The sequence below is a fragment of the Neoarius graeffei genome, chromosome 6 (genome assembly GCF_027579695.1).
Source record: "Neoarius graeffei isolate fNeoGra1 chromosome 6, fNeoGra1.pri, whole genome shotgun sequence".
Lineage (NCBI taxonomy): Eukaryota > Metazoa > Chordata > Actinopteri > Siluriformes > Ariidae > Neoarius > Neoarius graeffei.
Window position 1 is genome coordinate 48,296,606 of NC_083574.1, and position 13,053 is coordinate 48,309,658.

A 13,053-nucleotide genomic window follows, 5' to 3' on the forward strand; every position below is an offset into this window, starting at 1 on the left:
CTGGCGACTCGCTCGTTCACAACAACAGCAAACATCGTAGCAATTTTTGTCAACATTTATCTTTTTTTATAAGATTTATTTATAAGATTATCAAAAATCTTACAAATTTTTGCCAGCATTTCTCAGGAGAATAGCGTTAATTTTACAGCATGGATAGCGATAACGACAGTGTTCACAGCGAAAGCAAGTTTTACTACCCTGAGGAGGAAGAAATAAAATAAAACATTTCAGGAGAAAGCTAAAAACCTCTAACTTGCTAACGCTGAGCAAAAACATGGCTGAATCCTGAATGACTCAATTTTGTATAAATAGGGGACTACACAGGCGGCAAAATGTAGTTTTTTTTCCTGCCATGGAAGTGCACTTGTATACCGAGGAGAAAGCAATTTGCATTACAGCCGTGAATGAGGATTCAAAATGGTGGCTCAGCTCGGTTTTCTCTTTCGGGCGCTCCCGTTTTCTGTTAGAATTTGGTAAAGAAAAAAATTAATATATTATTTACCAGCTTAAGGTCGGTCCGTATGGCGAAATACCGTCACCTCGGCCTTGAATACTGACCTCGGCCCAGAGGGCCTCGCTCAGTACTTTCAAGACCTCGGTCACGGTATTTCACCATACGGACCTGCTGGTAAATAACATATATATATTTTCACATTATCGTGCCTCTCCAACTGTCTTAAACCAGCTTGACTCAATTCAACAGAAAGCTCTCCGAATCACTGGAGTAGATCAGGCCACTGCTGGTAGGGAGTTGGCCATCGCTACTTTCCAACACAGAAGGGAGCTTGCCTCTGTCAAAGTTCTTTAACAAAATGCACACCAGCCATTGTCCCAGAGACCTCCAAGCTATGCTGCCAAACCAATATGTCTCCTGCAGAACTACCCGTACTGGCACGTCTATGCCTACCCATGCCCGGATAATGCCAAAAGCCAGAACATCTACACTGGACAGAACTTTCCTTCATTCTTCAACAACAACCTCCCAGACACAGTTGTAGGTAAACTGAATAATCAGAGTCTTCAATCTTTTAAAAAGCGAATGAACAAGCACCCGATGGCACTTCATGTATAACCACTCACTCTCAGCAGGTTGTCCTACTGTACGTTTTCAGTTAAAGAGGGTGGTAGTCATGACTGGATGACCCATGTGTTGTAAGGAAATCACCTGACTTATTAGAGCACTTGTGATTAATGAGCTGGCTGGTCTTGCTCTTGAAACTGCCAGAGAACAGTGCAATAAGATCTGGTTCTGTCCTTTTCTGGTAGGGAGAAGTTCTCGCTCTTCTCAGCCACGTGGGTTTCCAGCCATGCATGCTTCCCTTTCAATCCCTGACTGTAACGATTTCTTTATCTCTGAGCAGCAGTGAACCAATTTGATTGGCGAGTTCAGTACCCGAGTTAGCTATTGTTCGCAGTTGCACTATATATACACACAAAAAAAGTTTCACGTTATAATATGATATTCTTTTCAAATTGAGTCTGACCTGCTGGAGGTAGCATCATTTCTCACTGATCAGCTGGAAGAGCACGGACTGCTACCTCCAGTGGGTCGGACCCTTCCTCCTTCTGTACAGCCCCATGTACAGTTTGGTCCATAAATATTTGGACAGAGGCAACATTTTTCTAATTTTGGTTCTGTACACAACCACAATGAATTTTGAACAAAACAATTCAGATGCAGTTGAAGTTCAGACTTTCAGCTTTAATTCAGTGGGTTGAACAAAATGATTGCATAAAAATGTGAGGAACTAAAGCATTTTTTAAAAACACAATCCCTTCATTTCAGGGGCTCAAAAGTAATTGGACAAATTAAATAATTGTGAATAAAATGTTCATTTCTAATACTTGGTTAAAAACCCTTTGTTGGCAATGACTGCCTGAAGTCTTGAACTCATGGACATCACCAGACGCTGTGTTTCCTCCTTTTTAATGCTCTGCCAGGCCTTTACTGCAGCGGTTTTCAGTTGCTGTTTGCTTGTGGGCCTTTCTGTCTGAAGTTTAGTCTTTAACAAGTGAAATGCATGCTCAATTGGGTTGAGATCAGGTGACTGACTTGGCCATTCAAGAATATTCCACTTCTTTGCTTTAATAAACTCCTGGGTTGCTTTGGCTTTATGTTTTGGGTCATTGTCCCCAATTAATTATTATTAATTATTATGAAACGCCAGCCAATCAGTTTGGCTGCATTTGGCTGGAATTGAGCACACAGTATGTCTCTGAATACCTCAGAATTCATCCGGCTGCTTCTGTCCTGTGTCACATCATCAATAAACACTAGTGACCCAGTGCCACTGGCAGCCATGCATGCCCAAGCCATCACACTGCCTCTGCCGTGTTTTACAGATGATGTGGTATGCTTTGGATCATGAGCTGTACCACGCCTTCGCCATACTTTTTTCTTTCCATCATTCTGGTAGAGGTTGATCTTGGTTTCATCTGTCCAAAGAATGTTCTTCCAGAACTGTGCTGGCTTTTTTAGATGTTTTTTAGCAAAGTCCAATCTAGCCTTTTTATTCTTGAGGCTTATGAGTGGCTTGCACCGTGCAGTGAACCCTCTGTATTTACTTTCATGCAGTCTTCTCTTTATGGTAGATTTGGATATTGATACGCCTACCTCCTGGAGAGTGTTGTTCACTTGGTTGGCTGTTGTGAAGGGGTTTCTCTTCACCATGGAAATTATTCTGCGATCATCCACCACTGTTGTCTTCTGTGGGCGTCCAGGTCTTTTTGCACTGATGAGTTCACCAGTGCTTTCTTTCCTTCTTTCTCAGGATGTACCAAACTGTACATTTTGCCACTCCTAATATTGTAGCAATTTCTCGGATGTTTTTTTTCTGTTTTTGCAGCTTAAGGATGGCTTGTTTCACCTGCACGGAGAGCTCCTTGTTTTCTTCACACTTGTTTTCTTCACAGCAAAATCTTCCAAATGCAAGCACCACACCTCAAATCAACTCCAGGCCTTTTATCTGCTTAATTGAGAATGACATAACGAAGGAATTGCCCACACCTGCCCATGAAATAGCCTTTGAGTCAATTGTCCAATTACTTTTGGTCCCTTTAAAAACAGGGTGGCACAAGTTAAAGTGCCATTCCACCATTGGATGTATTTTTTTGGCATAAAATACAATATATTTTATGACAACATGACTAGACAGAGAAATCTTTTAGCTTCAAAATGATATATCAAACAATTTTTTGACAACGACAAGTATATTGATTTTGCGACCAAAGTCACCTACCCTTTTAATTTCCGCGCGGTAGTGAAACGTGATGTTATCGGCAGGTTCCCCTTCTTGTGTACCACGTCACGTGTGACGTGGCACAGATTATCAGCAATGGCGGATAGAATGCGATTGTCAGCTTCGGAAAAGAAGCGAAGGAAAATAGCAAGTGATGCCCAAAGGAGACGGTCGATGGTGAATATCGGCACAGCAATCGACAAGTGGAAATCGCGTTCTATCCGCCATTGCTGATAATCTGTGCCACGTCACACGTGACGTGGTACACAAGAAGGGGAACCTGCCGATGACATCACGTTTCACTACCGCGCGGAAATTAAAAGGGTAGGTGACTTTGGTCGCAAAATTAATATACTTGTCGTTGTCAAAAAATTATGTTTGATATATCATTTTGAAGCTAAAAGATTTCTCTGTCTAGTCATGTTGTCATAAAATATATTGTATTTTATGCCAAAGAATACATCCAATGGTGGAATGGCACTTTAAGGAGCTGAAACTCCTAAACCCTTCATCCAATTTTAATGTGGATACCCTCAAATGAAAGCTGAAAATCTGGACTTTATGTCCATGTCCATTATATAACTATAACTTGAATATGTTTCAGTAAACAGGTAAAAAAACAAACTTTGTGTCAGTGTCCAAATATATATGGACCTAACTGTATTTTAAAATCCTTCTTCGTGCACGCATATGTCTTATCATGCTCAATAACAGCAGAATCTTGCCATGTCTCCAATTAAGCATGAAAGAGAATTTGATTAAATCACGTAGACAAGGAAAATACACTGCTCTTCTTTCTCAACCTTCAAATCTGATTTAAAGACTTTTCTTTTCCATGAATACTTCTCTTCCTCCTCCTCTGCTTGGTCTAACAATTTTTTTCTCCCCTTATATAAAGCAACCTTGGGTCTGTAAATGGCGCTATATAAATTAAACTTGTGTAAATGAGCCATATTACTCAGTTTATTCTCTGCACACCTCATTCAAACCATAGATTCAAACACGACTTTAAAAAGTTATCACATTTTTGTCAACAATTTTTTTTGTCAATGTTGGTTCTGTTCTTGCATCGAGTATTTTGGATTCCCATGTGGACCCATGTAACATGATTAAAGGGCATTTTCCTCCTCTCCATACCTTTGACTTTCCAAGTGTACAGGAAGTCCATGATATCATCTTGGAATTAAAAAATTGAGCACCAGGTCATGATGGCATAAAGAGCATTTTAATCAAAAAAACTATTAATTATATAATTCAACCTTTAACCCACATTCTTTCCTTATCGTTACAATCTGGAGTTGTTCCCCTTGATCTCAAAATTGCAAAAGTTATTCATCTGATCTCCTCTAGCCGCTTTATCCTGTTCTACAGGGTCGCAGGCAAGCTGGAGCCTATCCCAGCTGACTACGGGCGAAAGGCAGGGTACACCCTGGACAAGTCACCAGGTCATCACAGGGCTGACACATAGACACAGACAACCATTCACACTCACATTCACACCTACGGTCAATTTAGAGTCACCAGTTAACCTAACCTGCATGTCTTTGGACTGTGGGGGAAACCGGAGCACCCGGAAGAAACCCACGCGGACACGGGGAGAACATGCAAACTCCACACAGAAAGGCCCTTGCCGGCCATGGGGCTCGAACCCGGACCTTCTTGCTGTGAGGCGACAGCGCTAACCACTACACCACCATGCCGCCGCAAAAGTTATTCCTATTTTCAAAACAGGTGATACCAAGGACTTCTGTAATTATCGACCTATATCCATCCTGCCCTGCATTTCTAAAATTTTGGAGAAATTAGTTTATTCAAGAATATCTAAGCATTTAGCTGAAAATAACATCCTATATGCACACCAATATGGATTTTGAAAAAAATACTCAACAGAGCATGCATTACTTCAGCTAACAAATGTTATTTCAACCGCCATGGATGAGAGAAAGTTTGCCCTTGGGGTCTTTTTAGACTTAAGTAAAGGTTTCAATACTGTCAACCACAGTATTTCGATTTCCAAATTAAATAGATATGGAGTGGAGGATATTGCCCTAATGTGGTTTAAAAATTATTTAAACAGAGAACAATATGCATCTCTAAATGGATACTCTTCCACCAAATCCAGAATCATACACGGAGTTCCTCAGGGTTCAATTCTTGGCCCTTTATTATTTTTGATTTATTTTCATGATTTAGCCATATCTTGCAAAACATCTTCTTCCCATATTATTTGCTGATGACACTAATCTTATTGCAACACATAATGACTTCAATCATTTGATTAATAGTGTGAATGATGAATTACCTAATATTTCTAAATGGTTCCAACTCAATAAATTAACACTTAATGGAAAGAAATGTAACTTCATGATCTTTTGCAACACAAATAAGTCTTACCCAAAAGAGCTAGCTAAATTATATATTAACGGTTCTGAAATATTGCAAGTAAAATGTACTACATTTCTGGGAATTATAGTTGATGAAAGACTTAAGTGGTCAAATCATATCGACCTCGTTTGCAAAAGGTCTACGAAGATGCTGGGCATATTAAGAAAGGTCTGTCCGTTAATACATCCCTCAGCCCACCTAACTCTGTACTACAGTTTCTTGTTTCCTTATTTGAATTACTGCAATATTGTTTGGGCAGCCTCTTACCCTACTCATCTTAACAAATTATGCATTATTCAGAAGAAGTTCCTAAGGTTCATTTCATATTTGAACAGATATGCTCCATCTGCACCACTTTTTGAAAAATATTCTTTATTGCCAATTCAAAAACTGACTATGTACCAAATATGTTTATTCATTCACAAGTTTATTTACAAAAACCAAGATCTCCCTGACACTTTCCAAAATTTCTTTATCCACACATCAGCTGTCCATTCATATCGCACAAGACATAGCAACAATAATAATCTATACTTACACTTTCCTAGTACATCACACCATCAATTCAACATTTCTTATAGAGGCCCTAAGCTATGGCAGCGTTTCTCAACCTTTTTTCAGTCACGGCACCCTTCAGAAGTATGCAAATTCTCAAGGCACCCCCATATAAAATATACGCAGTCACGCTGACCATACGCTGACCCCGGCAGTGACGTTGTGACATGGGAAAGGGGGCCGTGAGACAAATTTTGATGATGCATGAGGCGGCGATGATCTGCATTAGTCAGAGATGAGAGTGGGTGCTGACGAAAAAAGCAGAAAATCTGTAATAAGGGGGTTCCGGGGGGACACCCCCCATGAATTTTTTTTCAAAATGAGACCTTACACACCCTATTTCCTGCAATCTGAGCTGTAGTTAATTAAAACACCTGATGCCTATTTTGGGGTGGCACGGTGGTGTAGTGGTTAGTGCTGTCGCCTCACAGCAAGAAGGTCCGGGTTCGAGCCGCGTGGCCGGCGAGGGCCTTTCTGTGTGGAGTTTGCATGTTCTCCCCGTGTCCGCGTGGGTTTCCTCCGGGTGCTCCGGTTTCCCCCACAGTCCAAAGACATGCAGGTTAGGTTAACTGGTGACTCTAAATTGACCGTAGGTGTGAATGTGAGTGTGAATGGTTGTCTGTGTCTATGTGTCAGCCCTGTGATGACCTGGCGACTTGTCCAGCGTGTACCCCGCCTTTCGCCCGTAGTCAGCTGGGATAGGCTCCAGCTTGCCTGCAACCCTGTAGAACAGGATAAAGCAGCTAGAGATAATGAGATGAGATGCCTATTTTAATACTTACTGAAATAAAAACACTATTATAATAGAACAATATGTATCAAAATCAATATGTGTATTGCATTAATTCAAAATAATATCTACATTTTATGGGGACTGGTTATTACTCATTGTCGACATCACTTGTTTTTCTAAAAAATGTTGATTAAAATTCATAGTTATTTACAGTTCCATTAATAATTCAAATTTTCATATATTCAATATATTGAATTAAATAAAAACATTCATATCTTATGGAAACTGACCTTTTCCTAATGTCCACATTACTTGTATATGATTTCTTCACAATGTCTATTTAAACTTTAAAGTTATACAGTTATCAACACTGTCAGCTATAATTAAAATTATCATATATTCAATGTATTGAATCAAACAAATGCATATTTTATGGGGACTGTCTTTCTCTTATTGTCCACATCACTTGTATGTTTTCTTTAAAAGGAAAATGTCTATTTACACTTTTTACAGTTAAGTTATTTACAGTTCCCAGTTATTTTTTCATTTGATCATTTAAACTTCAGCTTCTTGGCCAAAGCCAAAAGCTCATCAGTCCTCTCTTTTTTTCCTTTTTCTTCCATTAGCCAGCTCCTCCTGTGTTTTTACATGCTCTAACCTGGCTCTCTTCTGCTCTCTCTCACACTCCTCTCTTGCTTTGCTAAACTTGTTTTTTATACCAGCATCAATTTCACGTACCTTCACTTCATCTCGCTTGTCAATAGTATTCGGCATCTTGAGAAAAAAACGCCAATTAGAGGAAAGTATTTTTGATATGCAGCTCACGAACATGTGTAAGTTTTGATAAAAGAAAGCGGATGTGGGTGCCTTTGTAAAAACTGTTTTGATTGGCTATTATGGTCTCGACATCGATGTTTTGACCAGTAACAATGTAGATAACACGAATTTTACATCACATTCAACGAGATTTAAACGAGACTAAAGATGGCGACTTACAAATAATGTGTAAACATCTTTGGAGTTAATAAAGTTTGAACAGCATGAAGGAACATACCCCAACCCCCCGAAATTAATAAAAAAAAAAATTCTCAACGGATTTGCCATAATATAAAAAGGTTGTTTTTTACTCAGAAAAAGCGGAAACCCGCCAAAAAGCGGTAAACTCTCATCCCTGATTAGTGTAACTATTGTTTTTTGGAATTTTAATTCATTTTATTTATTTCAATGTTAGAATATATCATTTTTTGACAGCACCCCTAACGAGGCCAGACAGCACCCCGGTTGAGAAAGACTGAGCTATGGAATAAACTACCTCTCCCATTAAGATCCACATCTTCCCTCTCACCCACTTTTCATGAATCCTCGAGTCATCTACTCTCTGCCCTCTCCATTGCCTCACTTCTTCAAATTTTTTTTGTTTGTTTTTTGTGTCTTTTTGTGTGTCCTTTTTCCATGATGATTATTATCCCTCCTTGATGTTTCTTTTCATTATGTACCTTGTCTCCTTATTATTCACTTGCATTGTTTTGTATCTTGTTTCTATATTTTCCATATTACAATGACTAAAAAGTAAGGAGACAATGTACAAAATAAAGTTCATTTGTTTGCCATCATCATAATGATCAATGCTGATTATTGATAGGGGTGGAACTCTTGTACAAGCCCTTTGGTCTTCGTTCCCTCCTTGCACCATTGTTCTTCTCATCTCATCATCTCATTATCTCTAGCCGCTTTATCCTTCTACAGGGTCGCAGGCAAGCTGGAGCCTATCCCAGCTGACTACGGGCGAAAGGCGAGGTACACCCTGGACAAGTTGCCAGGTCATCACAGGGCTGACACATAGACACAGACAACCATTCACACTCACATTCACACCTACGGTCAATTTAGAGTCACCAGTTAACCTAACCTGCATGTCTTTGGACTGTGGGGGAAACCGGAGCACCCGGAGGAAACCCACGCAGACACGGGGAGAACATGCAAACTCCACACAGAAAGGCCCTCGCCGGCCCCTGGGCTCGAACCCAGGACCTTCTTGCTGTGAGGCGACAGCGCTAACCACTACACCACCGTGCCGCCACCATTGTTCTTATGAGTGCTAAATAAATAAACCTAAACTCACGTTATAACGTGAGCAAACATTATGGTATCCAAAGATAAAATACCCCCCAAACCATTCTTGATGGCGAAGAAATACAACAAGCGGAATAGTTCAACTACCTTGGCAGCATTGTAACACAAGACTGCAGATGTAACACTGAAGTCAGATAACGGATTACAGTAGCAAAGACGACATTTACAGACATGTCAAGTATCCTCACAAACAAAAATCTATCAATGAACACAAAGAAAAGACTCATGAAATGCGACATATGGTCCACCTTGACCTATGGATGCGAGTCGTGGACACTGAGCAAACAAGATATGAATTGCCTAGAAGCAACGGAGATGTGGATTTACTGTAAAATGAAGAGAATATCCTGGATCGAAAAAAGAGCAAATGATGTAGTGCTGGAGTTGGTTAATGAAACAAGAAACCTCATTCGAACTGTCCGCCAAAGACAACTGAGGTTCATTGGACATACAGTCAGAGAAAACTCAATTGAAAAATTATGCATCGAAGGAAGAATGGAGGGAAGAAAAAGCTGAGGAGGACAAAGGACAGAACCTTCTGCAGAGTCTGGCACTGGAAACGGGTATGAAAGCTGTGGACCCGTTACGATTAGCATGGGATAGAACTGGTTTCAAAAACTTGGTCGCCAACATCAGACTCCAATTTGGCACTTGAAGAAGATGATGATAACGTGATACCAGATGATCACGTTATAACATGAAAAATATATTGTTATAGCAATCAACATTTCACGTTATTACGTGATACTGATTTTTTCCCCTTTTTTTCTGGTGTGGCAGCAATACGCTTCTGTAATAACACGAACATGCATTGAAACTAGAATTATCGGAGAGATCATTTGGATGGAACCTTGGCTGCTGTTGATTTGTACTGAATCATCTGTAATCACCAAATTTCCTCCCCAGGTAAACTAATTTAGCTCAAATGGGGCTTTATATATTTAAAGTGAATTTAACGTCCCTAAACCCCACTTTTTTCCTTGTACAAAGCAACAATCATTATGTTGATTGACCATGTGTTTTCGAACCATAGCTGATCCAAAAGGCCATAAATTAATAGAAAATCAATAAGATTAGCTGATTTTCACGGAATCTTCCAAGACTGAACTGGAAGATCCCGAAGGGGTGTGTGTAACATACGTGTAACAATCCGGGTATCAATTTTGCTCATGTGCGCAGCAGTGGTTAGACCAGGTTCGATATGGAATCACATTTTGGAGAGAATTCTGATAGTGATTGGGATTCTTATATGTCGGATGAAGGGGTGGATGATAATCAAGGATATTCTGGAATAAATGGTTATCTTTTTGAGCCCCCAAGACAAGAAACTACCAGTTCACTCAGTTCACGACAGTCCCACTCACTGCTAATAGCACACCACCAGCCAGAAAGAACTGGAAACAGACTGGTTTGTGGATTTTTATTCTAAGCTGGCCAGTGCAAAATATAGGGAAAATATTTACCTCAATAAATGCAGAAATATAATCTTTAAAACAGACACTTATTCAGTGTAATTTTTGAAAGAAAATATGAAGTGGGCAATAATAGGGAAATCGACAAACTGTCCAAATGCCACATCAAATGTCATTTATGAAATCAGTGGGTTTCTTTTTTGCTCCAGTAATTCCCATGTGCTTGTTCTGGTGGTGGTGGTGAAGAACACTGGATGAATCAGATATGTTATTAGTTGGGGATGCGAAATCTGCCTGCTTCATTTGCACAAACCTCATCCACTGTCGCTTTAGATTAGGGTAATTTCTTGGAAATTTGTGACCCGAATGTCCTGTTGTATATGGATTTGAACATCCAAACAAACAACGCAGTGCTTTCCCATCGTTATTTTTGTAAGATTCCTACAACAATATCCAATTTCAACGAGTAAACAAGCATGGAGTCTGATGAACCGAAATGACCCAGAACCCAGATAACCGGGATTCCATGCGTGACGTCATGTGAGATTTGCCCTGAGGTAAGGCTGCCTTTTTCCAGGATCCGGAAGCTGTGATTTATCGACAGTTTTGTGCTTAGTAATAAAATAACAAATAATTAATATTATTTCCCCCCCTGCTTTATTAATTCATTTTGGTTGTCACTAATGATATATATTCATTTTAAAGCATTACAATAAGTTATTACACACACTTTAAGTAAATCAATCAGCAAAATTTAATTTCTATTCATTTCTAAATACCAGTCCTCAAGAGGTCAAATTTGTTCAAAGCACAGTTACTGTACACCACTCATAAAAGGCAACAACACATTTCTCTCTCTCTCTCTCTCTCTCTCTCTCTCATATTATGGTCAAGCAAAAACACTTTTTGCTCATCAGGAGACCATAACTGATGTATTAAAACAAACAACTCCACAGGTTGCAAACTGGAGGAAGCTTTCAGATAAACTGCTGAGAAACCTTCCCTTTTTGCAACTCAAACATACTCACTCCAGACTGGTATTTATGGCAGGTTCCTGTGACTGACTTGGCTCCTGATGCACTGTATCACTACACAGGATAAACACACACGTATTGGAATGCGAGCATGGAGGAAAAGGAGTAATGGACAAGCAAGTCTGTGATGTCAACAGTCACATGTTGAAGTGGAATACAGTGGTGCTTGAAAGTTTGTGAACCCTTTATAATTTTCTATATTTCTGCATAAATATGACCTAAAACATCATCAGATTTTCACACAAGTCCTAAAAGTAGATAAAGAGAACCCAGTTAAACAAATGAGGCAAAAATATTATACTTGGTCATTTATTTATTGAGGAAAATGATCCAATATTACATATCTGTGAGTGGCAAAAGTATGTGAACCTCTAGGATTAGCAGTTAATTTGAAGGTGAAATTAGAGTCAGGTGTTTTCAATCAATAGGATGACAATCAGGTGTGAGTGGGCACCCTGTTTTATTTAAAGAACAGGGATCTATCAAAGTCTGATCTTCACAGCACATGTTTATCACAAGTGTATCATGGCACGAACAAAGGAGATTTCTGAGGACCTCAGAAAAAGCATTGTTGATGCTCATCAGGCTGGAAAAGGTTACAAAACCATCTCTAAAGAGTTTGGACTCCACCAATCCACAGTCAGACAGATTGTGTACAAATAGAGGAAATTTAAGGCCATTGTTACCCTCCCCAGGAGTGATCGACCAACAAAGATCACTCCAAGAGCAAGGCATGTAATAGTCATCGAGGTCACAAAGGACCCCAGGGTAACTTCTAAGCAACTGAAGGCCTCTCACACATTGGCTAATGTTAATGTTCATGAGTTCACCATCAGGAGAACACTGAACAACAATGGTCTGCATGGCAGGATTGCAAGGAGAAAGCTACTGCTCTCCCAAAAGAACATTGCTGCTCATCTGCAGTTTGCTAAAGATTACGTGGACAAGCCATAAGGATATTGGAAAAATGTTCTGTGGACAGACGAGACCAAAATAGAACTTTTTGGTTTCAATGAGAAGCGTTATGGTTGGAGAAAGGAAAACACTGCATTCCAGCATAAGAACCTTATCCCATCTGTGAAACATGGTGGTGGTAGCATCATGGTTTGGGCCTGTTTTGCTGTATCTGGGCCAGGACAGTTTGCCATCATTGATGGAACAATGAATTCTGAATTATACCAGTGAATTCTAAAGGAAAATGTCAGGACATCTGTCCATGAACCGAATCTCAAGAGAAGGTGAGTCATGCAGCAAGACAACGACCCTAAGCACGCAAGTCGTTCTACCAAAGAATGGTTAAAGAAGAATAAAGTTAATGTTTTGGAATGGCCAAGTCAAAGTCCTGACCTTAATCCAATCAAAATGTTGTGGAAGGCAGTTCATGTGAGGAAACCCACCAACATCCCAGAGTTGAAGCTGTTCTGTACGGAGGAATGGGCTAAAATTCCTCCAAGCCGGTGTGCAGGACTGATCAACAGTTACTGGAAACATTTAGTTGCAGTTATTGCTGTACAAGGGGATCACACCAGATACTGAAAGCAAAGGTTCACATACTTTTACCA

General features: G+C 39.8%; 1 protein-coding gene across 3 annotated transcripts in view; it reads right to left on the minus strand.

Moving 5' to 3' along the window:
• ppfibp1b (PPFIA binding protein 1b) overlaps nucleotides 1-13,053 on the minus strand; it is a 116,059-nt gene that overhangs the window by 17,107 nt on the left and 85,899 nt on the right. For 2 of the 3 annotated variants that reach the window (XM_060923758.1, XM_060923757.1), the window contains one exon: nucleotides 11,486-11,545. The exons of the other annotated variant lie outside the window; for it this stretch is intronic. In XM_060923758.1, the coding sequence (XP_060779741.1) occupies nucleotides 11,486-11,545 (60 nt within the window). The remainder of the gene's footprint in view (nucleotides 1-11,485; nucleotides 11,546-13,053) is intronic. 3 annotated transcript variants of the gene reach the window in all.